General features: G+C 51.6%; 4 protein-coding genes across 4 annotated transcripts; all 4 read right to left on the bottom strand.

Annotated features, from left to right (window-relative positions):
- Window positions 1-56: 56 nt before the first annotated feature.
- LOC137147233 (protein S100-A15A-like) lies at window positions 57-10443 on the bottom strand. The gene is made up of 3 exons (XM_067539128.1): window positions 10360-10443; window positions 971-1178; window positions 57-347 (listed from the first exon to the last, which is right to left on the bottom strand). The coding sequence occupies exons 2-3, from the start codon at window positions 1157-1159 to the stop codon at window positions 183-185; spliced, it is 354 nt and encodes a 117-aa protein (XP_067395229.1). The 5' UTR covers window positions 1160-1178; window positions 10360-10443; the 3' UTR covers window positions 57-182.
- LOC137147232 (protein S100-A15A-like) lies at window positions 8632-10172 on the bottom strand. Its single transcript, XM_067539127.1, has 2 exons — window positions 9580-10172; window positions 8632-8956 (listed from the first exon to the last, which is right to left on the bottom strand). The coding sequence occupies exons 1-2, from the start codon at window positions 9766-9768 to the stop codon at window positions 8792-8794; spliced, it is 354 nt and encodes a 117-aa protein (XP_067395228.1). The 5' UTR covers window positions 9769-10172; the 3' UTR covers window positions 8632-8791.
- Window positions 10444-14830: 4387 nt separating the features above from the next.
- Window positions 14831-16963, bottom strand: LOC137147313 (protein S100-G-like). The gene is given in 3 exon segments (XM_067539327.1): window positions 14831-14880; window positions 15586-15724; window positions 16811-16963. Coding segments are annotated over 3 exon segments (342 nt in total).
- A 7884-nt stretch (window positions 16964-24847) lies between these two features.
- S100A6 (S100 calcium binding protein A6) lies at window positions 24848-27860 on the bottom strand. The gene is made up of 3 exons (XM_067539322.1): window positions 27729-27860; window positions 26015-26176; window positions 24848-25079 (listed from the first exon to the last, which is right to left on the bottom strand). The coding sequence occupies exons 2-3, from the start codon at window positions 26150-26152 to the stop codon at window positions 24936-24938; spliced, it is 282 nt and encodes a 93-aa protein (XP_067395423.1). The 5' UTR covers window positions 26153-26176; window positions 27729-27860; the 3' UTR covers window positions 24848-24935.
- Between the last annotated feature and the right edge of the window lie 113 nt (window positions 27861-27973).

Below are 27973 nucleotides of genomic sequence, written 5' to 3'. Positions count from 1 at the left end.
ATTAAGAGACAAAGACTGGAAGGACATCAATAAATGCTTTATTGCCTCATGTCAGGATAGACAGACAGACAGACAGAGGGGAATCTCTGGTTCTCGCTGCAAGGTGAGATTATCAGGCAAGCCAGTGTGACAAACGGGAAGGCTTCCAGTGCCTGCGTTGCTCCACACTCCACCTCTTGCAATCAGTCCCTGTCCGGGCCACATCGGTCATCTCCATGTGAGAGGCGATGGACATCATCAGTCACCTTACCCACGATGACAGTGAACTCCTCAAAGGTCAGCTGCTTATCCTCATCTGTGTCGGCCTCTGTAAACAGCTCCTCTATATACCTAGGACGGTTCCTGCCCTGTAACAGAAAAATATCTGTTAGCAAATGCTCCCAATGGGAGATAAATGCCTGCGAGAGAAGCTGCCCTTCATTGCTTGGGGGTGGATTCTGGAGGGTGGACAGAGCTGGACTCAGCGTGGGTTTGTTATTGCAGCTAGTCTGCTGGCCTTTTGTTCTTGCAATGCATGAGGAATTCCTTGCGGTTTCCAAAGAGAACACAGAAATTGGAACGACTCTCTTCGCCCAGGGAATGACCCATGTTAACGAGCAATTACCACCGCCGTGCCCACGCTGAAACACAAAGGCAGAGACGTGCAGCGCGGGCACATTCTTCCCCGACGGCCCCATCGCCACCTCTCCACCGAGCAGATGCCCACAGATGCCTAAATAAACTCATATGTCTTTGCATTTGCATGAATTTGTCATCAGACTTTTTGGCCTCCTGGAGCCGTTTCCAGGAGCAGAGTAAGCCCAGAACTGGTCTCCACCTACCAGGCGAAGAGGGGATGCTGGGTTAGTCTAGGTGCATACATGGCTCCCTATGGCCCTGAGCCCCTCTCCCCAGAAATGGATACCGGCCCTATCAAAGTGACGTGGCAGAAAGGCCTGCCTCTTGTCCCAGCCACCCCTGCGTCACTCACACAGACTGACAGGAACCCTGGTGCCTGGGTCTTCAACAGATGCTTCAGGTCCTTCAGGCTGAGGAGGTCGTCTTTGTTGTCTCGTATAGAGCTCTCATGGTAGATGTGCACAATGTTTTGCAGAGCCCGCTCCAAGGTCGAAGGGCCACTTCTGGCTGACCCACGGGCTGCCTCAGGATTGCTGGTCATTGCTGAGCTTTTAAAATACCTGGGGAGACCAAAATGTGGAAAGCCATTTTGAGTACAAAAAGGAGCTGGGTCTTATTCCAGTAAATCTGCCACCTTTTTAATCGTGCCGACTGCTGCGGGATCAGGCCTGGCAGACCCCGGGGATGGAATCAGCATCAGCAGACCCCTTTGCTTCCTGCACACTCACCAAGACTGGCCATCGGATGCCTGGCTACAGTTTGGATTCTAGATTCCCTGGAGATTTAGGGCCTTTGATTACAAACTGTTTGGGACAGGGACCATCTTGCACCTAGCACAAAGGGGTCCTGATCTCAGCTGGGGTCTCAGGGAAATGTGATAATGGAATGCAGAAACGTTACTGCAGTGCAAATGGTGATAATGGAATGCACACACGAAACGTCAGCCTCCACGTTATCCTTGCATCCTGCTCCGTGATCTCACTAAAGCATTCAGGTAATATCAGCTGTTCAGAAAGCTCTACGTAGGGCAGTTGGTTAGAAAAGTTGGGCTGTAGTTCAAATAAATAAAGAATAGGGCTGCTTATCATAAACAGACTTACCCGAGTCTCAGAGCTGAGAAGACGATCAGCCAAGTGTGGTGAGTACAGCACAGCCGTTAGATGCTTTTTATACTCTCCCTGAGCTATGAGGCTTGCTCATGAACCGATAACACCTCTGCCAACAGCATTATTGCTTTCCTTCTTTAGCGATATCCTGTAGCATTGGGCAATGCTCTGCAGCACCGCACCCGACACACCCAGGCACACCCAGGCTAGGATTCTGGAACCTGTACGGACAGTGACGGCTCTCAGGGTTACTTAAGAGAAGTTGTTTGGGTGTTTCTCTGCGTCACCAGCCAGCAAGGGGCCCAGACAAGAATCCTGAGGCTGGGATGTGCGTTTTAGTTCACCATAGAGCGTTATGGGAAGTCTCAAATAAAAGCTAGCGCCACGCTGCTCATCAATGTCCTTGCAAAAGGCACAGACGGACGGTGTGTAGGGAGTTATACTCCCTGCAGATATGTTCTTCGAGTCTGTGTCTGTGGGGACGGTCACCAGCAAAGGTGAAGAACAAGTTTTCCGTCACACGAGATGTTTCACCCCTCTGTCCGAGATCGTGGACACTGAGTGTTGGCTGGTTCACAGTGGGCCTCTTACCACCGGTCCGAGCTGAAAGCAAAGGAAGGATTGTGAGAACTTCAGAAGGAAATTAATAGTAAGAGAAAAATGGGGGTGGGGGGCACATTATCCTGAGGTGCACTTCGAAGGGTTGATCTATATTGGGGGGATGGAGAAGACACCCGGGCATCCCTCCCCGAGGAAGTCAATGGGTAACGGATTTGCTTTATGAAAGTGGGATCTCAGCTAGGCTTGGCTGAATATACTGCCGGATCTTAAGCTGTTATAAACCAGTGTCGTTCATGTCAGAGCAGCGGGGCTGGCCCATTGAGGTCAATGGAGTAATGCCTCTGTACACCGGCTGGGGATTTGGGCCATTGACTTCAATAGACCCATGCCCCTCTACACATCTTAGGATATGGCTCAATGTCTGTAGTTTCCCTGGCCAAGAATGCATTGTACATTGTGAATTTACAGCAGTGCAATCTCCAAGTCAGTTTCTGCTTCCTGTACGAGTGGGTGGGAGATAATGGCCCATATTTCTTCATTCTGTTGCACACACTTTTAAGCCCATATAGAAAGTAAGTGAACATTTCAAAGGGTAAAAGAAGAGTTAGTTGAGGTTTCAACTTTTGATTAAAGTTACCATGTGTCAGGCTGAAGTGCCTTTTGGTAGGAGCGGGGGGCGGGGGGGCTGTCTGTGGCTCTCTTCTTTCATGAAAACAGGATTGGGCTAACATCATCCCTCCTTTGACCCTTCAACTTGAATAAGTAAAACGGGTCACATTCGATCGTTTTAAAGCTATATACTGTGAGGAAACGTGGGCTTGTGGCTCTAACTTAGCATACATTCTCTTTATCCAACAATGCATGGCACACATACTATTTAAACAAATACAGCTTAACACTAAAACCATTAGCAATGGGTGTAGCATAGTAGACATTATCCCTGTAGAGGTGGGGGACTACCCAGTAAAAACATCACACCAATGATATGCAGTAAGTTCTTTTTCTGCTTTAGCAATTCTGATCATTTCCCCATTAGAATGTGAGATTTGGATAGTCCTGTTCCCAGCATCTTGTTTTGTTTGCTGCAGAAACTGAGTTACTTTTGCTCCCTGTAACAAGTGATCAGCTGTTTCAGACCCATTTAACCCAAGACTCACTGAAAATTCTGTTAGACTGGCAGTGAGAGTTGTACTGAACCTTGGATTTTTGATGGGTAATATGTATGGTTAGTGGTGTACAGAACACTTACTTCACATTTGCATTCATCTACTGGGGGTTTGCTAGTACTCCCATCCCCCCAGAATACCTCCTCCCATGATGATATACAAACATATTGACTCTGGTGGTGGTTTCTAATTCATCCCAAATACATGTTCCCACTGTGGTAGTTCTGCTGCATGGTTCTACGGAGGGAGGTATGGATAGGCAGACCCATTGTTGGGGGTTCCAGGCACTACAACCCCTGGTATCCAATAGTTTTCCCTCTCTCCCAGCCCACTGACTCATAACCCGGGGTAACCAAAAGGATCCTGTGGCCAATTTTGATAAGGGGCTTCCCTTCCATAATTCGACCTCCATAGATTACTAGTGGGCAATTCTTGCAAATACCTATTTTGACATTCTGAGGCACAATAACCAGGACTCTGCGCCCTTCCTGTTTGCAAGTGCAGCTGGTTACAAATTAGGATGTACAAGCACTTTTGTAAAACAGTCAAATACATTCCAAGTAGAACAGGTTTCACAGCAGAATAAAAAGTATACGTCACTTTTCACTGGTTATATCTAAGTTCAGGCACTTGAAATTCAAAATTACATCCCCTAATCACTAGAATACTACAAAAACATCTATTTTCAGGACCCCTTTTCCTTCCAAATCCATTGATCTTGATTGCCCTTTATTTCTCCTCTTTGCTACCTGGTAGAGGATGTTTTTGTAAATACCGTTACAGTGCTTCTTGATTCTTTTCTGCTTCATGCAGTACCTCCCAAAACCATACACAACAATCTTAGTAACAAGACAAACAACACAAACATAAAACACAAAACACAATCTTTGTTGCAACAGTAGATCCATGGTTTTGTTCTTTAGCTGTTTTGCTGGCACCAGCTTTTCCGGCAGTTCTGAAAGATAAAAAGAACACTTCTCTACCCCCTTTGGGGGGGCGGCCGATTATTGCTTAAAATACTCCCCCCCCCCTTTCTTTTACAAATCTCCTTTCTGACTGCAGGCAAAGCCGACACATTACCCTCATATTTCCCTGGGTTTTTGTTCTATAGGCAGAGCAGGTTTGTAATGGCTTCTACCTTTGAAGGTTTTAGGGTGAATTTCTTTCACAAGGTGGTGTACCTCCGTTTTCTTCTTGCTTGGGCTGGACGGGTTATATACCACCAGGTCCTGGGCCAATTTATCCTCTAAAGTGGAAATTGTGTGGACGTCTGCTAATGCTTGTCTTGTCCACAGATTGGGACCAAACTTTTGCAAAGCGGAGGAGAAGGGAGTCTCCTCTTGTACAAATGGCAGAGAGGTCAGGATTTTAAATTTCATCCCTGTGGGTGGGCTTTTGGTTTGTTTTTTCTTAAACATATTTTTGGATATTTGTCAGTCCTCTGGTTGGTGACAATCGGTTTCTTATCCCAGGGACTGCAAACATACTTTGTTAATGCACAGTGGATTTCTAATGTGCTTTGATTTGGGGCAGCTACTAAGCCCCGTCTGAGACTCTCCAACAGGCATGCACACAGGCTCCTGCACCGCTGGAATAGACAGCTCCGAAGCCCTATCGGAGCCTCTCCAACAGGCCCGCACACTGACTCCTGCACTGCTGGAATAGATAGCTACCAAGCCTTATCGGAGCCTCTCCAACAGGCACACACACTGACTCCTGCACTGCTGGAATAGATAGCTACCAAGCCTTATCTGAGGCTCTCCAACAGGCATGCACACTGACTCCTGCACTGCTGGAATAGATAGCTACCAAGCCTTATCTGAGGCTCTCCAGCAGGCACGCACGCAGGCTCCTGCACCACTGGAAAGACTTATTTTGTTGGGTGTGCACCCCCAATATTCACAGTAACCGTGGTATGCTTACCATGTCCCCCTTTGCATTCTCCACCAATTAATGTTATTTAAATAACAAATGTCACAAGATCTTTTTCAGGGGATAAGGCAACAAGCCACGTTTATTGTGAATACAGAAATTTGGTCAATAGTATCAATAAAAAGAAAAGTATCAACACGGTAATAACATCAATATTGTGCTTTACTTAGTGAACTAGTATCAATAATGTAACACTAGGAAAACAGGATCAACATTGTATCAATACTACAATTACAGAGACTTCTGTTAATGAAATAGACTTTGTTGACACTTTTCAATTGGTACTGTCATTCACACTCACACACACTGACAGGCACACACAGACAGAGACAGACAAACATACATGGGGGTCTCACAGATGTTATAGTTACCAGCCTCTTGGTGCTCATGATAGTCACTGGCCAGGTGACCATAGCCAGAGGATGAGGAGCAAGGTTCTGCCGATGCGCACTGGTACTCCTGGCTGGTTGGTGATGTAGACCCGAACCTCCAGCCTTCATCTTCTTGTCCCATTTTATAGGGAAAGGACCCCATGTCAGTCTATGGGTTTTGCAATGTCATGCTGCAACTGCATTCTTGGTGTGATCCTTAATCACCACATTGTTGCAAGCCTGATCAGATTTTGTCCTTTGAAATGAGCTGGCTCCAAAGTTATCAGGGTGGGTTCCTCTTCGGCCAGTTGATTATCTTCGCTCCTTTCTTCTTCCCTCAGACCTTCTAGGTGAGGCTGGTGTTTTCTTCCTCTGTTTCCATATCCCTCACTCAGACCAATTGTTCAATCACTCTCCCTGTCCACACTCACCTCAGTTGCTCAGCCATTCACACTTCAATCACTCAGGGCCAACTCCTAGCTGAAGAAGTCACATATTATTTTTAAAGCAAACCTTATTTCATTTTTGACAGTGTCGTTTACAATTGAAAGCATTTATCTGACATTTATCAGTGTGGCTTCTTATACCTAAAGTAGGGTTTTTACAAATATATATTGAAAGTGAGTAAAAATAACAGATAACATGGTCTTAAAACCGACAGACTTATAGAAAGTAAGTGAACATTTCAAAGGGTAAAACAATAAGAGTTAGTTGAGGTTTCAACTTCTGATTAAAGTTACAGTGTGTCAGGCTGAAGTGCCTTTTGGTAGGAAGGGGGGGTGTCTGTGGCTCTGTTCTTTCATGAAAACAGGATTGGGCCAACACTGCTTAAGGAGCGGGAGCTGCAGACAGCTGAGAGAGAAAGGCAGGGGGAACGCCTTCATGTGAATGACCTAGCGCAGGCCACCCAGCTCAACAAGCTGGAGGCGCAGGTCGCTGGTCGGACGGAATCTCTCACCACTAGACAGAAGGAAGTCAGACTGCTCGCCGCTAACCTGGGGGAGTCCGGAGCAGCAGTGAAGCGCCTGCTCCGGGAGGTCAAGGAGGGGCGCAGGCCAGGGACAGATCACTCTGCCTGTGAGAAAAAAACGGCAGCCCTGGTGTTGGAGCTGAAGGAAGCTAAGGGGATTGCAAGGAGCAAGAGGCGGGAACCCAAGTCGTCTACCAGCTGGCGTTGGAGCACGGAGCTCAGCTCCAGCTGGGGGAGGGAGTTCCCGCATCAAGGAGCTACAGTGGGGTGGAGCTCTCAGCTCCGAGGAAAACGCCCGGGAAGAAGGGGTTGTGGGTGCAATGCGATCCGGTAGCTCTAAGCCGGTAGTTCCCATGAACCCGGTAACCTCCACCGTCATCCAACATGTGGGGACAGATAGACCTAATGAGGTTAGACAGGAGTACTGGAAATACTCCTAATAAAATGCTCAGACACGTTAGCTGTGAACTGGAGAACTTCCTGTTTATAACGCAGGCTTCCCAAATAATTCCTCCTTGTAGGTATTTTTATCTAGTCTACATATGTTAGCAACCAGAGATCCGGTCTGTCTGTCCGTCTGTCTGTCTGTAGTGAGGGTCTTGCTATGAGGCAATAGAGCATCATTGACATTCTTCCAGTCTTTGTCCTATGAACACAGTTCCCTCCCCACCCCCTCAAACCATTCAGGATCAGGACCCAAAGGGCTGTCCCTGCCCCCACTGAGTTCAGCTGGAGTTTTGCATTTGGCTTTGTCACAGTTCAGGGCAGCTGCTCCTGTATCCCCCTCGAGGGCTCTCGCTCCAGACCCCTGGCTCCCCAGCCATCACCTCTCTTAGGGTAGAGAGCTGTGTCTCTCTACTCCTGACCTGGGTTTTTCCAGGCTGCGCCGTTCCCTGACTACACCGTGATATTCCCAGACTGTCTAAACCGGCAGGTGTCCATGCTTTGCTTTCTCTCCAGAGCTTTTAAGCAGCGTAATTGCTGCAGTTACGTTACCACACAGCGCTGTCTGAGCTGGCGTATTTTATTCGTAGGGTGAAAGCCATTACAGAGAAAACATATTAAACAATAACAGAACCTATGTGCATGCTAAACAGCTGGTCAGAGATTCCCCCCAATTCCAGGGTGGGGGCTCTAGTAGGCATCTGTCTTCAAAACCCACCACTAGGTTTCCACATGGTGATCCCGTCAGAACTGTCTCAGCACCAGAACCCAGACTGGGCAGCTCTGCCTGCTTCTTTATACAGCCTTTGCTCTGCAATCCTACTGTCCCAGAGACCAGATGTCCCCCATTTCCCTACCCACGGGGGCAGGAGGAGGAGGAAGGCAAGCCATGATCTGTCTCTCCTTCCTGCACTGGCCCAAGGGGCTAACCGGGCAGGCAGTGAAGAAGGCAGTTGGCCTGTCTAAGGGGTGGCGTAGCAAATACATCCGCTCCCCGTTGCATAGCAGGGAGGTCCCCCTGGGCCAGGGAAGCTCCACTCCACCCCCAGCTCAGTCCCGATTCCCACCCGCCCAATTCCCACGCAGCCCCAGCATGCAGAACGCTGCAGGCCTTTCTACTTCCTCTTCTCTGGGCATTTATGCCATGCAAGGGCCTGGCCGTCACTGGCGTTTTGACAGCACTGGATGGTCTCCGCTCCCTCCTGCCTTATAAAGCATGTTGACCCATTTCGGACCCTCACCTGGTTCTAGCCCACCAGTCTCAGCATCTCAACCTCAGCCCCCCATCTGACAGCCCAGGAAACCTCCTGCATGCTGGAGAAATCAGTTGCCCCCCTGGAGCTGGGTCCTGTGGGAGTCAATAACCAAATACCATTGATCTGAGTGGGGCTGGTTCAGACCTCAGCAGTTTGAGGGTTACAGTGCACAGGGAGGGAGCTGGATTAAGAGACAAAGACTGGAAGGACATCAATAAATGCTTTATTGCCTCATGTCAGGATAGACAGACAGACAGACAGAGGGGAATCTCTGGTTGTCACTACAAGGTGAGATTATCGGGCAAGCCAGTGTGACAAATGGGAAGGCTTCCAGTGCCTGCCTAGTTCCACACTCCACCTCTTGAGATCAGTCCCTGTCTGGGCCACATCGGTCATCTCCATGTGAGAGGCGATGGGCATCATCAGCCAGCTTACCCAAGATGACAGTGAACTCCTCAAAGGTCAGCTGCCTATTCTCATCTGTGTCGGCCTCTGTAAACAGCTCCTCGATGTACCCAGGACGGTTCCTCTTCTGTAACGGAAAAATATCTGTTAGCAGATGCTCCCAATGGGAGATAAATGCCTGCAAGAGAACCTGCCCTTCTTTGGTAGGGGGTGGATTCTGGAGGGTGGACAGAGCTGGACTCAGCGTGGGTTTGTTATTGCAGCTAGTCTGCTGGACTTTTGCACTTGCAATGCATGAGGAATTCCTTGCGGTTTCCAAAGAGAACACAGAAATTGGAACGACTCTCTTCCCCCAGGGAATGACCCATGTTAATGAGCAATTAGCACCGCCGTGCCCACGCTGAAACACAAAGGCAGAGACATGCAGCGCGGGCACATTCTTCCCCAATGGCCCCATCGCCACCTCTCCACCGAGCAGATGCCCACAGATGCCTAAATAAACTCATATGTCTTTGCATTTGTATGAATTTGTCATCAGACTTTTTGGCCTCCTGGAGCCGTTTCCAGGAGCAGAGTAAGCCCAGAACTGGTCTCCACCTACCAGGCGAAGAGGGGATGTTGGGTTAGTCTGGTTGTATACACGGCTCCCTATGGCCCTGAGCCCCTCTCCCCAGAAATGGACACTGGCCCTATCGAAGTGACGTGGCAGAAAGGCCTGCCTCCTGTCCCAGCCACCCCTGCGTCACTCACACAGACTGACAGGAACCCTGGTGCCTGGGTCTTCAACAGATTCTTCAGGTCCTTCAGGCTGAGGAGGTCGTCTTTGTTGTCTCGTATAGAGCTCTCATGGTAGATGTGCACAATGTTTTGCAGAGCCCGCTCCAAGGTTGAAGGGCCACTGCTGGCTGACCCACGGACTGCGTCAGGTTTGTCTGCCATTGTTGAGCTTTTAAAATACCTGGGGAGAGCGAAATGTGGAAAGCCATTTTGAGTACAAAAAGGAGCTGGGTCTTACTCCAGTAAATCTGCCACCTTTGTAATCGTGCCGACTGCTGCGGGGTCAGGCCTGTCAGACCCTGGTGATGGAATCAGCATCAGCAGACCCCTTTGCTTCCTGCACACTCACCAAGTCTGGCCATTGGACGCCTGGCTACAGTTTGGATTCTAGATTCCCTGGAGATTTAGGGCCTTTGATTACAAACTGTTTGGGACAGGGACCATCTTGCACCTAGCACAAAGGGGTCCTGATCTCAGCTGGGGTCTCAGGGCGTTACTGCAGTGCAAATGTGATAATGGAATGCAGAAACGTCAGCCTCCACGTTATCCTTGCCAGTATGGATGTCCCATCTTAGAGGTTTCCTCTGCAGCTACCTTTTTTGCCTCCATGCCCACCCCTACCTCCCAGCAACAGAGCGAATGCATGATCCTGGAAATACAATATGAGTTAGTTCAGTTGATATTAAACATTTTTCTCTTTAGCGACCAGTTTGGTTACAAGGACTTAAAAGAGCTGATGGTAAACAGACTTACCCAAGTCTCCTCAGGAGTCACAGAGACGGATCAATGAGGTATGATGTTGCCACTGCTCTGGCCAGACCTTTTTATACAGGTTCCCTAAGCCCTGATTCATCAGCGATTGTTTCACATAGATACATGCTAAAACCTGATTCTCTCACGTTTTGGAACTTGCCAGATTGCTGCGGTACATGAACTCACTCCTCCCTAAGAAATGTGACCTATTTCAGGCATGTTGCAGATTGTGCACTTAGGAGAGGCAAGACCACTCCGGGGTCTTGGGAAATGTTACTGCACTTTCAGACACCTTGCTCCATCCCAGTTGTTGAAAGCAGCTGAATGTTCTCACCCGAAGTCCCGAGATGCATGTGTCAGAGGGCCGGAAGCAGGAAGGTCTCATGGTGAACTCTCCCTTAGCCTGCTTGGACTTCGGTCTATCTACCTGCAGAGCAGGTGCATTGCAAAAGCCTCCCTTATACTTTGTCCTGTCCATAAGGTGTTACTTGAACTGTGGCAGGATTAAGTTTATTTACCAACAAATAAGATGAATTATTTCTACCCAGCATAGTGCTTTTAATGGCCATTCCCCCTGGGTTTGTCACCCCTGGGGGACTGAAAGCAGACTACGGGTCATCGGCTCTCTTCGGCATACACACGCCACACTGGTCTGCACCCCAGAGACCTGCCTGGGAGGAACAAAAAGATTATTTAATAAAAAATAAAAAATAAAAGATTCAAGGATGAAATGTCCCGGGGAAAGCAAACACACACACGTTCCGCAGACCCATCCAGGTACTGGATGTGAACCAGAGGGAACTATACAAGCCTGTAACTCCATATTTCTTCCAGAAATTTGGTATATATGGACTTTTAATCATTTGTACGTATGTGATTGCTCTAATCCTTTAACATTTCTCTCATGCTTTATTTCTTTCTTTTTACAATAAACCTTTAGTTTTAGTTACTAAAGGATTGGCTGCAGCGTGGTATTTTAGGTAAGATCCAAACTTATATTGAACTGCTGCTGTGGCTGACCCCTTGTGGTCAGAGGGAACCTTTTTAGTACAGAGCATAGAATTTAAATCACTGGTCTCTTTACTGGAGCTAGTGCTGATTTGGGAGCCAGGAACTGGAATGCAGTAAAGGGGGCTGTGCGCATTTGTGGACTGACTTCTTGATAACCAGTGTAGGGGAATCAGAAGCAGTTCGTGGCTGGTTTGGAAGCCGGGCTTCAGTGTCACCCACCAGAGCTGGAAGAATCTGCTCTCCTTTTTTCAGCCTGCCCTGACCTTGGCATTATCACTTAGCTTCCCTGGGCATGGACAGGTCACACCATGATACACTGCAACAGTTCAGCAAGAGGAGAGGTCAGGGTGCATCACGGGAGATGTAGTCCAAAGAGGGAGGTTGGCCTGTAGAGAAGAATCAGGCCATGAGAAATCCAAACTACAACTCCCATGAGGCACACATGGCAGCCTTTCTGAATAGAATTTTTCTAGCTTCAGCCAAAAGTTTTTGATTTTCCACCAAACTTCCATGGCAAAACCCCTCTTTTCCAACCAGCTTTAATTCCAAGTGATGGCAAATCCACCACCTCCCTAGGCATGCTGTTCCAGTACTTAATTACCCTCTCAGCAAAAACTGTGCACCTTTTTTCCAGTTTGAAATCACCTCTGTCATTTTGCAATGTACAGATTTAGTCTGCCAGAAAAGCTTGCCCGGATTGGGAGTTAGACATGTGGAGAACAGTCAGAAAAAGCTGGTAGGCTTCAGAGAAACTCTTGATCTGTCATTCTTCTAAACTCCCTAAATTTAGCTCCCACCTCTCGACAGCTCAGACCCAGTTTCACATGGGAATGACTCCCAGTTTCAACTGACACTGGAAGTTTTCGTATCCTCCAGGGCCTGTGTGGTTTTGTTGCATTTAAAAATTAATTGATTAAAATATCCTTTTTTTCACTCTGATTTCATAGACCTGGGAGCCAAGACAGCTAACATGTTCTGACCTGGTTGCCTGTTGCCCCATATGTACACAGACTGAAATCTTTCTTGCCCAATGCTAGAAGCAATCTCCTATAATGACCCAATTTGACAAGGTTGAACATATTTGCATTCTAAAGAGCACACCTGCAGAATAATCAACTCCATGTTCCAGTCTCGAACCATCCACTCAGTTGCCTCAGAACCTGGATAGCACTGGGGCACGAATGAAGGCACCTCCTCTACAAAGTCCTAAAGTCACCTACAGCACCAGCTACACTTGATGGGATTGACATGGCCTAGAAAACCTCCCAGGTCCAGTCTGCACACACAAGTTGCACCAGTTTAAAAGCTGGTTTAAGTTAAACCAAAACAAACGTTTCTGTGAACCCTCAGACCGGTATAGCATCCATCCCGGTGAAGAGAGTGATTGGAAGAGTTGATGTCCTAAGGGAAAGTATATGACTAGAAACCAGGCTAGCTGGGGATTATAAGGTCAGCCTCAGTTTGGTCAGAGAGAGTTGGAAGATGGAGCCAGTGGGAGGAAGGGGGTTAGTGGCTTTCCAGAGCCTGCAGACAGAAGCCCTGGGAGAGAGATGATCCTTAGCACTCAGGCAGAGGGCTGGGAGATGCAGGGAGCAGGAGCCAGCTAGGAAGGCTGGAATTCAGTGCTAGCCAATACATATATGTTAGGCCTACTACACACCACATTCCTAGGTATAATGTGCTTAATATTGGTATATTATCCATTCTACATTATTTACCATGCACTATACTTTCCACAGGTCTGTCCACCCGTGTCAAGTATCCACAGTCCATTGCAAAGCTGAAGTCAGCATTGGCATTCAAAAACAGGAAACTTGTCACAGAAAAAGTGCATGAATACTTTGTCCCAAGCACAATTAGGGAAACCTGGCATGGCTCATCAATACTTGGAATGGAGTATACAAAATGAGATGCGGGACAGTAGAGAGAGTTACTTATGGAGCAGTGCTGGGAATTCTAGTATCCCAAATAAAGAAAGGTTCAGAACAACAAGTTGGTATGAACTGGAGGATTGGCTATTAGTGAGAAGTAGACAGGTTTGTAATAAATACTGCTAGCTGAAATGCATATCTTTGAAGCACATCTCCTGTGTAAGGTGAACATACTCCCAGAAGGAGGGTCTGTCTGTCGCCTTTTCATATTGTCCTGTTCTGCCTTTAGACAATATGTTTGGCTATGTTTGGTTAGCTGGTCTCTTGAACATTTTTAAGAATGAATTGTGAGTGTTGTCAAACAATTGGTTACACCTTTTAGTCAAAATGAGGGATGAGAAGATACTGGCTGAGACTCCCTGGCTACAAGGGCTGCAAAAGTCTTTTGAGCCTAACTGGAAAATGAGGGAGAGGATGGACCCAAATCCAGACTGGGGAAACCAAACTATGGCCACAATATTGTATCACCAGAACGTCAGTGCTGTTTGGGAGAGATGCATACTCACACCTAGGACAAAGGAAAGGATAACTGGAAGGGTCCTCTATACCCATTTGCTAGGAGTTCCTTGCCATGCCATTTGGGATTTAGAATGTGCTGGCCCCTTTCCAGAAACTGGTGATTCAAGGCTAGGTAATTTTGTGGTGCTACATAAAAGAGACTGTATCCTTTCCAGCCAGACGTGGGAATGGGTACATTATTATTTCTACAGCTCCAAAAGTGTACTAGGAGCACATGAGAGAAGTGTTCACCATCCTGAATGGTGCACATGTAACCCACTGGCTCAGTGATTGTTGCATGTCCCACTCAACTGCTTGCTCCACAGGAAAGGATAAGAGTCTACTAATGCTTCCCACTAATGGAGTTACTCCTTAATTCAAGTGGTGACGCCTCTGACGGCTCTGAGTTCAATTCTGACTAAGCACCCACGGGGTGGGGTGACACTTGAGAGTCACAGCAAAGTGCCAGGTCACCAGGGCTAACGTGGTGTATTTTGGAGGTGGGAACATCAGAATGGGAGGCCGTGCCCTAGTGAGGGCTGCATAGCAGAGTGGCCTCATTGCTCTTTGCAAGCATGGATTATTGTGCATATACACACGAGGTGAAAAGTGATGGGTGGGAGAGGGTGCTCCAGAGAAGCTGATCCAGCATTAACAAGAGCACTGCTGTGCAACGGTCATGTTACCTCTGCCTAGGAAGAGGAGAGAGGCCGGGGTCTGGCATGCAGAGCTAAGCATCTCACTAACACCTTGAGGAGGGTGCTTCTGCCCATGTCCCACAGTCTCCCTCTTTCATTCACCTGCCCCCGGCAGGAAGCGGGAGACTAGCTTTCCATCAGCTACACCTAGAGCACTGTACTCCGCTCACGCTTGTACCAAGCAGCGCCCATTTGCTGCCTCATGGGAGCATGATGCAACGCCACAAATGACCAAGGTGCAAATGCAACTTGATATTGCACTAACCTGTATTTGAACAGCATTGCATTACTGTGCCATGTTTAGTCACCCCCTTGCACCGCCCCAGCCTTGTGCTACTCGTTTTCTATAGCCTTCTGCCTTGTCGTTTGGCAGAAGGTGATCGCTGAGGAATACAGAAGGGAAGCAACTTGCTGAAATGTACCCAAGGTCCGAGTGCAGCAGCAGTGGGAGAAGAACCTAGGAGTCCTGGCCAGTGCTTAGAATAGAACCCATGTCTCTTGACTTCCAGGCCCTCAGTTTTACCCACCACACAACCCTTCTTTCCAGTCGGGTGAGATGGGAAGTAACGTGGCCTGGCTAAGTTTACCTGCTGAGTCAGTGGCAAATGTGGGAGTAGAACCCAGGAGTCCTGGCTCCCAGTCCTGTGCTGGGACTAGAATCCTGACTCCTCCTTGCATGTTATCTGCCAGGCCAGCCTTCTTCTCCCACCCCCACCATTGCATTTGCACTGAACACGTCTCCCTGGTGCCGCGATAGAACACAACTTCAGCAAGTTACATCATTGTCTGGAGACTGAAGAACAGAGCCAACAGACACAGGGCAGGGCTTCAGAGGCAAGCTTTATTGCTACGTTATCAGCACAAACAGGCAAAGATTCTCTGGTTACATTTGATATTTGCAAAATCTCATCTTGTGCTAACTCAAAGGGTCTAGCTGATTTCAGTGGTTACAGTCAACCCTGGGGTTAGTGCCACCGCCATGACATCAATGCCCAGGGAAGCTTCCAGGATCCAAGCCAGGATTATGCTCATGCCAAACTAATGACTGTGCCCCTCCCCATGACCCAGCCCCCTAGGCTCTGGGCCACCAATGTGTGACCTATCGTGGGCATAGATGGCCAAGAGCCCCAAGGGGGTTACGAACTCACGGAATGTGAGGTATCCATTTTTGTTTTTGTCAGCCTATTCAAAGAGATCGTCTATGTAAGCGTCTTCCATCATGCCGGGCTGCAAAAGGAGGAAGAGTAAAAGGAAGAATCCATTAGCGACATGGAGCTAGGGGGTTGCACTGCCAGCTGTTGTACACGAACCATCCGTGCAACTTTTAAAAGCATTCCGCAACGGCTGGATTTGGGGAGAGGTTTCAAAGATCCGAAGGGCTGGTAGCCACCTGCAGCCCAGCGACTTTCAGTGGGAGCTCGCTGATTATTGATTCCTCAGGGTCTGTCTCCAGCGGAGTTCGGGCCCAGGGGCTGTTTCATCACGGTGTAAACATTCAGGCTCAGGATGGAGCCCGGTCTCTAGGACCCAACAAGATGGGAGGTCCCAGAGCTCTGGCGGCAGCCTGACCCTGCACTGAAACAGCCCCTTAGGGCTTAGTCAACTGACCCAGGCCAGCCACGGGTGTCCAATTGCAGGGCAGACGTACCCTGAGAGCGAAAATATAAAACTTAAACTGCTACAAGAAAACCCTCCGTCTGTGTCATTACAGCCCCCTTCATCTTCCTGAGTCTGCTCGACTAGTCCTTTGGTCTTTCCTAGCTGTGCCTGCGTTCCCATAAAGGCATTTGCCTCAGACAGGAAGAGAGAAGGTCCAGGATAAAGTTCAGCAGCTCTTGGTCTCTGAATATGTTTCATCAGTAGAGTGCCCTTCTCGACTCTAGCGAATCAAACATCGGGTGAAAGCAGCATAAACAGATGCTCAACAGCCTTTGCTTTCAGATTCACATCTACTGCCCCACTTTACTCTCAAGACACTAAGGGCTAGTCTACACTTCAAATTGACAGCAGCACAGCTGTATCGGCACAGCTAAGCGAGCAACAGTGCAGCTAAACGGTAGCTAGGTGGGCGGGAGAGCATCTCCTACCGACAAAGTGCTGTCCACACTAGCTCTTATGCCAGCAAAACTTATGTCGCTCAAGGGGTTTTTTTTTTCACACCCCTGAGCGACAAACGTTTGCCAGCACAAGTGCTGGTGTAGACAAGACCTAAGAGATGAATGTCTCCCAGAGAAGTAAAGCCAAGGAAAAGGATAGGTCAGATCCCCAGGTGCGTTAAATCATCTCGCACACAGTACCATCATCTCTGCTTACCGGCAGAGTGTCTCTCAGAAATTCCTGAGCGTTCTCTTTTAGCAGCAGCCTGAATTCCTCCGGCTGCAGGTAATCATCCTGGGGGTCTAGCACGCAGTAGTCATGGTATACATAGGCAATGTTGTCCAAGGATTTTTGCAGCTCAGATGTCATCTTGCTGAGCGTCTAGGGAACCTGAAACAGGATGACAGCTATCAAAGAAACTGTTAAAATATAGCACACGTGAGTGATAACGGCCTTCTTTCTCAGTCTGCCTTGACTGATGCTTGTCCAATCTCTGGAATGGACCAAGAACAGTAGCGTGTTATTATTTGTTTTCAAAGAGCACGTAGATGCTGCAGCTGGGATCAAGCCACCATTGCGCTAGGTGCTGTCCAGAGATATAGTAAAAGACAGACCTTGACTCTCACAGGGGACGAGACAGAGAAAAGTAGGATTATTGATCCTATTATACAGAGGGGGAATTAAGGCACAGAGAGATGCTCACTGGAGACTATGGCAAGCATGAATTAAACCCAGCTCACCTAAGCAATAGTCCTGCATTGCACCCACAAGGGCAGCCTTTCCTGCAGAAAGTGCGCGTTTGGATATTCCCTGATTCCCCTGTCCCGTGAGCGCTGCCTCTGACCCCATGGATATTCAAACACAGAATCCAAAGACCCGTCCGTGTGTCTTGTAGACTGTCCCGTACTTACAGCAGCATTTCCCATCCCCGCTGCAACGAGGGGAAATCCTGCTCCGTGATCTCACTAAAGCATTCAGGTAATATCAGCTGTTCAGAAAGCACTACGTAGGGCAGTTGGTTAGAAAAGTCAGGCTGTAGTTCAAATAAATAAAGAATATCATAAACAGACTTACTCGAGTCTCAGAGATGAGAAGACGATCAGTCAAGTGTGGCTAATACAGCACAGAGGTTAGATGCTTTTTATACTCTTCCTGAGCTATGAGGCCAATAACACCTATCACAGCAACATTATTGCTTTCCTTCTTTAGCGATATCCTGTAGCATTGGCCAATGCTCCGCAGAACCGCACCCGACACACCCGGCACACCCAGGCTAGGATTCTGGAACCTGTGCGGACAGTGATGGCTATCAGGGTTACTTAAGGGATGTTGTTTGGTTGTTTTTCTGTGTCACCAGCCAGCAAGGGGCCCAGACAAGAATCCTGAGGCTGGGATGTGCGTTTTAGTTCACCATAGAGCGTTATGGGAGGTCTCAAATAAAAGCTAGCGCCACGCTGCTCATCAATGTCCTTGCAAAACGCACAGACGGACGGTGTGTAGGGAGTTATACTCCCTGCAGATATGTTCTTCGAGTCTGTGTCTGTGGGGACGGTCACCAGCAAAGGTGAAAAACAAGTTTTCCGTCACACGAGATGTTTCACCCGTCTGTCCGAGAACGTGGACACTGAGTAGTGGCTGGTTCACAGTGGACCTCTTACCACCGGTCCAAGCTGAAAGCAAAGGAAGGATTGTGAGAACTTCAGAAGGAAATTAAGAGTAAGAGAAAAACGGGGGTGGAGAGGACGTTATCCTGAGGTGCACTTCAAGGGTTGATCTATATTTGAGGGACAGAGAAGACATCCGGACATTCCTCACCTAGGAAGTCAATGGGTAACGGATTTGCTTTATGAAAGTGGGATCTCAGCTAGGCTTGGCTGAATATGCTGCCGGATCTTACGCTGTTATAAACCAGTGTCGTTCATGTCAGAGCAGCTGGGGCTGGCCCATTGAGGTCAGTGGAGTAATGCCTCTTTACACCGGCTGGGTACAAAGACATCTTATTCCCTTTTACTTCCAGCAATACGCACCATTGTACCAGTATAACTCCATCCAGACTTAAGGAATGGTACTGCTTCAATTAAACCATGGTGGTTAAAGTGATACAACTTGTGTGTATTCACTGGACCGTATAGGGACTGCAGGACATGGCTGAGGTTACAAATAACAAATGGGTTTACCCCCATCTCCTGACTGCCTGTCTGGTGCCTTATCCTACGCTGCCTCTCAGCATGTTTGATTTCCCCATGTCTTAGGATCTGGGTTTTCCCTCTTGCCTTGTTTTAATAACAGCAGCAATATTTAACGTTTCAACCAGACACGAGCCTGCTCTGCAAGATATCTGCTTCCCTTTCGTGCTTCCATAACAGTGGGAGGAATTGCACAGAGATGATTACTGCATGTCAGAAAAAGCATGCATGGACAAACATCCCCGCAACGTGACACTCCAGCATGTGAGCGTGACTCTGCAGCTACCCCCAGGACAGCAGGGTTGCACTATGCTCTGCAACCTCACAGCCCTCCCGGGAAGTCAGTGGGGTAGGCAGCCCACAAGACCCAGCCCTGCACCTTCCAAGCATAGAAGAACGCTCACCACAGGTGTCCAAGGAGAGTCGATTTCAAAGCACGGCACCTTGTGCTGCTCTCCACCTGCGTCCCACCCACAGAAAATGGCCAAATGACACGGGCCTTCCCCTGCTGCGTCCTCTTCAACCCTTTCTTTTCCAACCACTGACCGTGCCTGGACGGGTCAGGTCAGTGACGCTGGCCAGAGACAGGCTGCTGTGCCACTGGCTCCGAGCGCACCACGGTGCCCTGGGGGGTTGGATCCCCCAGCAGCCAGAATAAACCTGTCACCCTTCGCTGAGTTCCCTGCGTCAAGGATGGCATCACCTGCCCAGGCCAGGTGCGGCAGCAGGAAGGAGCGCTGGGGTTTGGAAATCAGCTCACTCGATAAATAAAGCAAGAGAGGAATGCAACAGCTCAGGTGAGGAGACCTCAACCTCCGGGCCAAAGGATCATCGACGTGGGGTGCCGCCTGTGACACGCTGCTTGCAAGTGGCCCTTGTGATGCAGCTCAGGTTCCCAGGTGGCTACCGTTTACAGTGCCATGGTGTGCTAGCCAAGAAGGCACGACCCCCCACCCAGGGAGCTCACAATCTGGGGAGACAAGGGGCAGAGAGAAGAGAGGGCGCCACCAAAGTGAGGTGGCTGGCCAGATGCATCTAGTGCTCTTCTTGTGAATTCCAGGGGCAGGGTTACTCAAACCTTCCTGGGATGGAGGGCAGCACATCAGGACACAGGAGACGCTGGGAAGGCGGGAGCCCAGGGGCTGAGTGGGAGAAGGGACCAATGGGAAAGGAGGAAAGACAGACCTGCTTGTGGATAAGGCCCCCAGGAGATCTGGACCAGTCACTCAATCTTTCGGGGCATTAGTTCCCCACCTGTAAAATGGGGGGAATGATCCTTTCTTCGTCTGCCTGGTCCACCTAGACCAGGAGCACTGCAAGGCAGGGGCTGTTCTCTTACCGCGTGTCTGTGCAGCCCTAAGCACAAGAAGACCCTGAATTCTACTGGGTTCTTAGTGCGCCAATAACCTTTACTATCCTGGGGAGAGGGCGAGCACTGGTGCTGCATGGGGAGAGCAAAGGGGGCAGGAAGAGGAGAAGAAATAGATTAGATCCTCAGCCTCAATTTCCCCCTTCTCAGCCCCACCCCATCCCTCCCAGTACAGCTTCTCTGGGCACCCTAAAATGACCCATCACAGGGATGTGGGGCCCGTCTTTCACCCGTCCTGCCATCTGGTGGCAATGCAGATCTTTGCTCTTCTTCAAACACAACAGGCCAAGTTCAATGGATTTCAATAGTTATGCCTGTTTTTACGCAGACGCAGGCCAGCTTGTGTGCTATCCCGTGCAGCTGTGCTCTGCGGGCAGCATGGAATCCCTCTCCACCCCTACAAAAGCGCCTCCCTCTGCGCCTGCCGTTCCTGATTCCATTTTAATGTTGGTTCTTTGTGTTGGATCAGCTGATTTACTGCAGATAAATGGTTTATTGCAGGTGACCAGGTATTACAATGTGGGCGTCAGTACAAAACTGATTAGATAGATAGATTAGATAGATAGATATTGCAGAGTGAATGGATAGAAAGACAGATAAGGATGTAGGCGGATGGATAATTTGTTTACAATATTGCCAACCCCAAATATTTAAAATCATGAGTCAGGCACCCAAAATATTATACTGGCTTAACAATCATGATTTTAAAACAATAATTGGGGAGGTACTTGGCTTTTGAGCTTCTGGGATGCATTTGGGTCATGTTTTCAAGATTTTCTCTGCAACATTAAGATTAGAATTTTTTTTTAAAGCTGAGGTCCTCGTATAATTAAGCCTGCACTTTGATGTGGCTCTGAATGTGAGCCAGAGACAAGAACAGACCATGAATACTGTGGAAATGAAAATGTTGAGACAGGTGCTTGGAGTTGCAAGGATGGACCATGTCAGAACAAAAGAATCAGGGGCCGTGTGGAGATGGGACCCATTATAGAAAAGTGCAGGGAATCCAGGCTGAGATGGCTTGGGCACATAAAAAGATCAGAAGAATATATAGGAAACAGGGTGTTAAACTTAGAAGTGAAGACTTGGAAGACCCAAAACTAGATGGGTAGATGTCATACAAAATAATTTGATTAGCTGCAGAATTTCCAAGGAACTGCTTCAAGACAGACTAGAATGGCTGGAAGACACCCCCCGCACATAACTGGGACTAAGACTAGAAGAAGAAGCCGATTCTTGTGTAATCACAGGACTCCAGGATCTGCTGCTTTAAAAGAAAAAAACAAATACCACAAAACTTGGCAACAGTGCGAGCGATACTGGACCAGTTCCTTAGTGGCAGCCTAGCTCTTTGTATCTGGTCCGATGGTGCCTATGATGTTTTTCGACAAGTCTCCTGTTTCGGAGGGCCAGATCGTCAGCTGGGGTAAATCGGCATAGCTCTGTTGACTTCAACTGAGGATGTAGGCCAGCGTGCTCTGTGTGTATCACTTAAACGCCCGAATTATCACAGTGGCCTGAGTTAGTCTCAGGGTGTTTCACGCATTCCTACTCTGGTTAGCTGTTTAAGGAGCAGAAGCCTGGCCACGCTGCTGTCCCCTGGGCATGGCTTTGTGTACGTGAACAATGAGATGCGTCTCTGCTGGTTGATTTCAAGAACAAACAAACAATTTGTGCTGAACTTGTCACTCTGGGATCTCTGCCTGGGGCTGGCTGGTTGGTAACACTGAGCTGGGAATTAGGTTGCCTGGAACCCCTTGGTCTGGTGTCAGCAAAGGAGGCTTCCTGCCGGAACAACAATACCAGAGAGGCCCTGTTGGGTCACGGCTGAAGCCCCAACTGTGCAACATGAGCGGCAAGCGAGGCTGAGAAACCTGCTTGATCAGCATCCTGGTTATTGCACTAGACTCTGTGCGCGTGCGGGCCCCATTTAGAGGGGCCGATAGCCTAGCACGTCGGCTAGTTTTGCAAGAAAGTATAATTGTGCGTTTGGCTTTCATTGTTACGTGCAGCACCGGAGAGCGTCAGTGCTGGGTCGCTCCTAACTGCACATCCTGCGACGTGTGAGGGCAACGCACGGCGGCTGTCACACCGCAGCGGGGTGTTACCGCAGCGCCCTTAGAAGTAGGTGACCGAAATGTAACACGCCAGCGCCTCAGCTGCTGTAAATTCACATTGCTCCACTGACATCGGCCCCAAATGTCTAGCGGGCATCTTTAAAATCTGTGCTGGGGTGCCTTTTGTCTGGCCAGCATTAATGCTCTAGTCACGCAGCACCCAGGAGAACCTGCATACCACAAACACTTCCATTCCTGCCAGGCAGCATTGGCAAACGGCCAGCGCTTCAGCGGGCGTCGCTCAGAGTCGCTGCCCTGACTTCAGGGGAGCAGAGGATCTGGGCCAAAGAGTTTCAGGGCAGCCCTTGTGGGGTTAAAATTAACTTCCAAGAGGCAAGCGAGCAAGGAAGTTTGACACCCAGTTCTGTAGTGAGCCGGTTTGTCCTCCAGGTGCCGCTGCTGAATTAAATTAGCCACAGTCCCCCAGAGCACAAGGTTTCCAAGCAGCCTGTTGCCCTGTGAAATCAGAGTGGTTAATTATCCACACTTAATAAATCTCCTCCTTCCTGAGAACGGGAACTGCGCGGCTAGGGCAGGCCCCAAGACACACCACGGTCCAGCGCAGGGAACAGCACCGCGTGGCAGACCCACGGCCCACTTGAGCCAGACTTGGCCGGAGCGATGTGGAGGGCCGGGGTTTCGTTAAGGGGGGTGGAAATCCACACGAAAGCACTCCTGGAATCTCCGGCTGGGAGACGAGCCCCAGGCCAAGCAGGATCGGTCACCTGGGAGTCCGAGCACAGCTCCAACCGGCTCGCACCCTCCTGCTGCTGTGACGCGGAAAAACTTATCAGGGCAGCCGGGCCAGCGCAGACGCGTTCTCCTTAGCGGGTCCCGTTGGGAAGGCACAGGCTCCTGGGTTTTAATCCTGGCTCTCCGCTCGCTCGAGTCTCTGTACTGCCCTTTCCTTTCCCACCCTGCGTCTGTCTCAGCCGGGCCATTGGAAGCTCGGGGAGGAAGGGACTGTCTCTTACTCTGTGTGTACATCTGCACCATGACGGGGCCCTGATTTTGACCGGGGCCCCTAGGTTCTCCTGCCATACAAACAACAACCAGCCCTCATCAGTAGGGAGACGTTCCTTGCTGCGTAGCTCTAACATCCCTATTCTTGACAGCCTCCTCCAACCGGTGTAGCGCCCACGCCACGCCCTCTGCCACTGGCTCTCTTCCAAATATGAAAGGGTCCAGCCCAGCCAAGGAAGGCAGGATAAAGACACACCCCTGCGGCTGCTGTGGATTGGCCAGAGGGTACAGCGCCAGGGGATCAGATCAATCAGCGGCTAGTTTGATGGGCGTGTCTGAGCTAGATCGTGGCAGCAGACGGACCTTAGAGCCACAACTGCTACGTTACACAAACCAGCACCACGGCATTAGACGTAGCCCAGCGCTGGCTTCGTTCCACAGAGGGAAAAGTCAAGCGCCTTTGTCCACTGGTGCAGAGACGCTCTCCCGGCCTCACCAGAGGGCTAGAGCAAGTCCCCCGTCTGCCCCCGAGGGAGCTCAGCCTGTGAGGTTCAGCCATGGAACCAAGGGGACTCAGGGCCCCTTTCAAGGCAGGTCTGTCAGAGGCACCCACGGGTTTTCCTCACCCCGGAATTTAGCCCGGGTTCTCTCGGGCTGCGGGGCTCCTGCGACGTCTGGGACTCGCTGGTCCCAGCACCTGCCCCAGCCCTGCTGCATGCTGACAGGGGGCCAGGTGGGCCAGCCGAGTGCTGCCTCGCAGCTCTTGCCCCACTGATGCGCCTACAGCCCCACCCACTCCCTAGGTTCATCTGAGCACCGACGCGGCTGTGCAGGGCGGGGGCAGAGCGACCACAGTCTCATCTAACGGTGACAGGAGCAGGCCTAGGACTTATGAGACTCCGCGTCCATTCCTGGCTCAGCCCCAAGCTTCCCCGAGCCCTCTGGCTACATTGCTTCTTCCCTCTGCACGGGCAGCTCCTAGAGCAAAGTGCTCAGGAAACCCCCCCGCCTCTCAGAGACCTCAATGGCCCTAGCATCCTTCCTACGCCGTGGGAGGGCTGCTGAGCCGGGGGAGGATCCTGGCTGGATCGCCCTGTCCCTGCAGTGCACCGTAGAGGGGCTGGGCAGCTCGGTGTGACCCACCCCACAGCTGGAGGAAAGGTGCCCAGGCTCAGGGCTTGTCTACATGACCAATTAGAACCCCCCCCCCCACGCTGGCGTGGACGTGCATTCTGTAACCGGGTGTGAATGGTGTGTTAGAGCGCACCCATCCAGCCCTCTGCGAGCTGGGCCTCACCCGAAGGGCATGAGAGCTGTTAATACCTGTCAGCAGGCTGCACCCGGCCCCTGAGTCTGCCACAGGCGTGGGGGGGGGTGGATTCCCCCCAGCTCACCACGCTTGGGAGAGATGAGCCCTCACTCTTGCAGCTTCTCCCTGCCACTCATCCCCCCCCCCCCCCGACTTTCCACCCACACCCCCTGACTCCCCCGCCCACCACCACCACCCTCTTGATCCAGACTCTCCTTCTATTCCTCCCAGCCCCACCTGGAGCCCCCTCAAAGCCCCCCCTAGAGTTTATTTCTCTTGGCAGAAAAACCAGACACTCGCCACAGCAGCAATTGTACAAAACAAAACGTTTTATTGGACACGAAGTGACTTATCAGGGTGCGTTTCCCAGCACGGGGGGCCCGCTGCATCGGCCTGCCTACTTCTTGCACTCCTTCAAAGCATCGTTGTAAATCATGGCCAGGGCGCCCAGAAAAGTCATGTACTCCGGGAAGTTCACTTCCTGGTCCTTGTTCTGGTCCAGATCCTCCATGAGCCCCACGATTTCAGCATCCTTCAGTTTCTAGAGCCAGAAGCAAGCACAGAAGCAGTTCACAGCCCAGGGAGAGGAAGGTTTGGGTCCCTGGGACAGTCAAGTGCACCAACGGCGTGAATCGGTGCAGGGTTTAACATCTCCCAGAAGCCACCATACCCAGCCCAGCATCGTGGCCGTCAGGAGAGATTTCGTGGTTGGGTTTAGCAGGCGTCGCACGGCCCCCACCCCCAGCACAAGAGGTCAGCCTCGGTGATCTGCTGGGCCCTCCTGACCCTCGACGCCATGAGTCGAACATGGTTACTCGGGACCCCACTGAGCCCATGTAGGTTCTGCGCGTGCTTTTGGTGTCTGAGACGTGCAAAAGACGCCCTAGCAGCCCCGGGCACACGGGGTGTCGCTGAGCCGGGAGCCCCGAGAGAGACGGTCGCAGCTCCCCGACTCTGGGGGCAGTTACCTAAGGGCATGCCCCAGTGGGGCACTTCAGCCACACACACCCCCCCCCCTCGCCACCCCGCTCGTCCCGAGCGGGTGGCACAGGAGCGGATCACACTGGATCGACACCGGCTGGAGACCCGCCAGCTTCGTAGCGTCGCAGTGATGCGGAACAGAAGGCTCGGGTCCCAGGCTGCAGTGTTTTGGTGCTCACGGAGCCAGCAAGATCCGGAGCGGGCCTAGGGAAGGCAGGGCCGTGTTCCCAGCTATGCACACTTGGGGGGAAGGGGGGAGTCGCTCCCTGCCTTTCACCCCCTCCTACTCTTCGTCTATTTGGGCTGTAAGAACTTCAGGGCAGGGGCCACCTCGTTTCACTAACACGCTGGCGACAACAAAGAACGCCTCCACCCCAGAGGATGTGCTTTTCCGGGGGCTCACGTTCACCCAGTCCAACCCGCTTTGAAAGCCTTGGACGCATCTGCCCCGCCCCCCCCCCCCCCACCCCCCAGCCTGGCCCCAGCAATGCTCACCGCCCCGAGACTCAGCTCCTTCTGGATCAGCTCCTTCAGCTCCTTCTTGCTCAGCGTGTTCTTGTCCCCTTCCCTGCCCGAGTACTTGTGGAAAGTGCAGACCAAGAGTCCAATGGCCTGGTCCAGGGGGCATGCCATCTCTGCAGTCTGGTGTGGGGAGATCTGGGGGGCAGGGAGAGGAGAAGGCAAGTCGTGAGTTAGGGCAGGACACGGCGTGCGGGGGCAGTGGAGGGCCTGGTCTGGAAACGGACGGCTGCCAGAGCTTCCGTGACGGCTTCTGGAACCCAAAGAGTAACGCTGCCCTGGGGGGAGAGACAAGCCTGAACCAACTGGACATAGGGTGCAAGTCCGAGGCGTTGGGGGAAACTCTCCCTAACTCAGCCCCAAAGGGTTCTGCTTCTGCACTGGCTTCCCCTCTGCCTCCCGCCCTGTGACCACCCCATGGCACCCGGGGGCATTCCCAGGGAGAGGAGGGCATGCACATCTCAGCCACGGACAGAGGAGGGGGGCAGCAGGCCTGGAATCGGGGACCTGCAGACGGCGACTGCCCGGGCGGGATTGAAGCAGGTGGGTCGCAAGCTCACACGGACTTTGCACTGCATTCAGTGCACAGATTCCCAAAGGCTTTGGGTTGAAGCATCTGGCTCGGTTCACTTGTCCTTGTGCCTCCTTCCAAAACCACCCTCCCCCCCCCACCGCTAGGGCGCTATCCCCGTGTGTGAGCCCAGCCCAGAGTCGGGGGCCAGGGGTCAAAACTAGCACCGAGGAAAGGCAAGACTCCAGGGCGTGACAGCGGAGACCGGAGCTGACCAGACGCCTCGGTGATGGGCTCTGCGTGGCGCCCAGAGGAACCCAGGGGGCACGAGCGAGAGCAGACGTCCTTCTCGGGTCCGTCCTTCCTTCCCCGAAGGACAGAGCTTGTGCCACCTCCCTCCCCCCTGCGGCGTTCAGCGCAGAAGCCCCCAGACCATGCCCCGGCGGCAGAGGGGAGACAGCGCAGCCCTGGGCCGGGGAACCGAGCAGGGCAGAAGCCAGGAACGCAGGGCGGAGTTGGCCCGTCTCCTTCCCCGGCCGCGGCCGCCCCACCCGTTATCCCACAGCTCCGGCCCCAGGAAATCACTGCTCGGGGCAATTCCTGCAGTCCCGGAGAGCATCGGTCCTGCGGGGCGGGGTGTGTCCGGCTGCAGACCGAGTCTCGTTACAAAGCGGGGCCGGGTCTAGTTTCCCCCCCTCGCCCGTTCCCACCAAGGGTCGCCAGGTCTTTGAAGAAAAGCCAAACGGAGAGGGCGGGGGGGCAGGCGGGGCGGGGGGGCAGGCGGGGTGTTGCGCAAGTGACTTGGCCGCCGCCGGGGAGGAAAATAACCGGCCCCGCCCGAGCCTGGCGCAGCGCGCCTGGTCTCCTCCCCCTGCAGCGGGCCGGGCCGGGGGAGCGCAGCGCAGCGCAGCGCAACTCCCCGCGCAGTGCCCCGGCGCGTGCGAACGCGGCTCGTGCAAGGCGCCGGCCAAGGGTTGCACCCTCGTGGGGGGAGGGAGGGGAACCAGACCCTTCCCCTCCCGACCGCTGCGCCCCGGGGTGCCCCTCAGGCCGGGCGGGGCTCAGCTGCGTGGAAGGAGGGATGCGGGGGGGCGTCCACCTCTGGAAGGGGCGGCCCGCACATCTGGCGAGCCCCGCGCCCCCGGCTGCCGGGCCGGGCCCGGAACGAAGCGGACTCACCTAACACAAGGGAGCGAGCGGCTGGTGTGAAGGAGGCGCGGGGCTGCGATGAAAAGCGACGCCCGCGGGCTGCCTTTATATAGCGGGGCCGAGCCCTGCCTCGCAAGCGGCCCTGCCCACGGCCCTAGGGGAGGGGGGCAGGGTGTGTCTTAGGGAGGCCACGCCCTCCCTGCCCATAGCCCCGCCCACTCCTGTGCTGTCCCCAGTATGCCCAGCCTGCCCTGTGCACCCCAAGGCGCCTCTCC

The sequence above is a fragment of the Emydura macquarii genome, unplaced genomic scaffold (assembly GCF_026122565.2).
Source record: "Emydura macquarii macquarii isolate MOO-44397 ecotype Brisbane River unplaced genomic scaffold, CSIRO-AGI_Emac_v2 contig_527, whole genome shotgun sequence".
Lineage (NCBI taxonomy): Eukaryota > Metazoa > Chordata > Testudines > Chelidae > Emydura > Emydura macquarii.
The sequence above is the reverse complement of the archived record's forward strand: the minus strand, read 5'-3'. Positions and strand labels throughout refer to the sequence as shown.

What these genes read in the sequence shown, in the direction of transcription:
- LOC137147233 (XM_067539128.1), bottom strand. Translation starts at nt 1,159, where the DNA reads ATGACCAGCAATCCTGAGGCAGCCCGTGGGTCAGCCAGAAGTGGCCCT. An exon ending in CAGGGTTCCTGTCAGTCTGT is followed by an intron (nt 348 to 970) that starts GTGAGTGACGCA and finishes TTTCTGTTACAG; the next exon opens with GGCAGGAACCGTCCTAGGTA.
- LOC137147232 (XM_067539127.1), bottom strand. Translation starts at nt 9,768, where the DNA reads ATGGCAGACAAACCTGACGCAGTCCGTGGGTCAGCCAGCAGTGGCCCT. An exon ending in CAGGGTTCCTGTCAGTCTGT is followed by an intron (nt 8,957 to 9,579) that starts GTGAGTGACGCA and finishes TTTCCGTTACAG; the next exon opens with AAGAGGAACCGTCCTGGGTA.
- S100A6 (XM_067539322.1), bottom strand. Translation starts at nt 26,152, where the DNA reads ATGGCATGCCCCCTGGACCAGGCCATTGGACTCTTGGTCTGCACTTTC. An exon ending in AGGAGCTGAGTCTCGGGGCG is followed by an intron (nt 25,080 to 26,014) that starts GTGAGCATTGCT and finishes TTCTGGCTCTAG; the next exon opens with AAACTGAAGGATGCTGAAAT.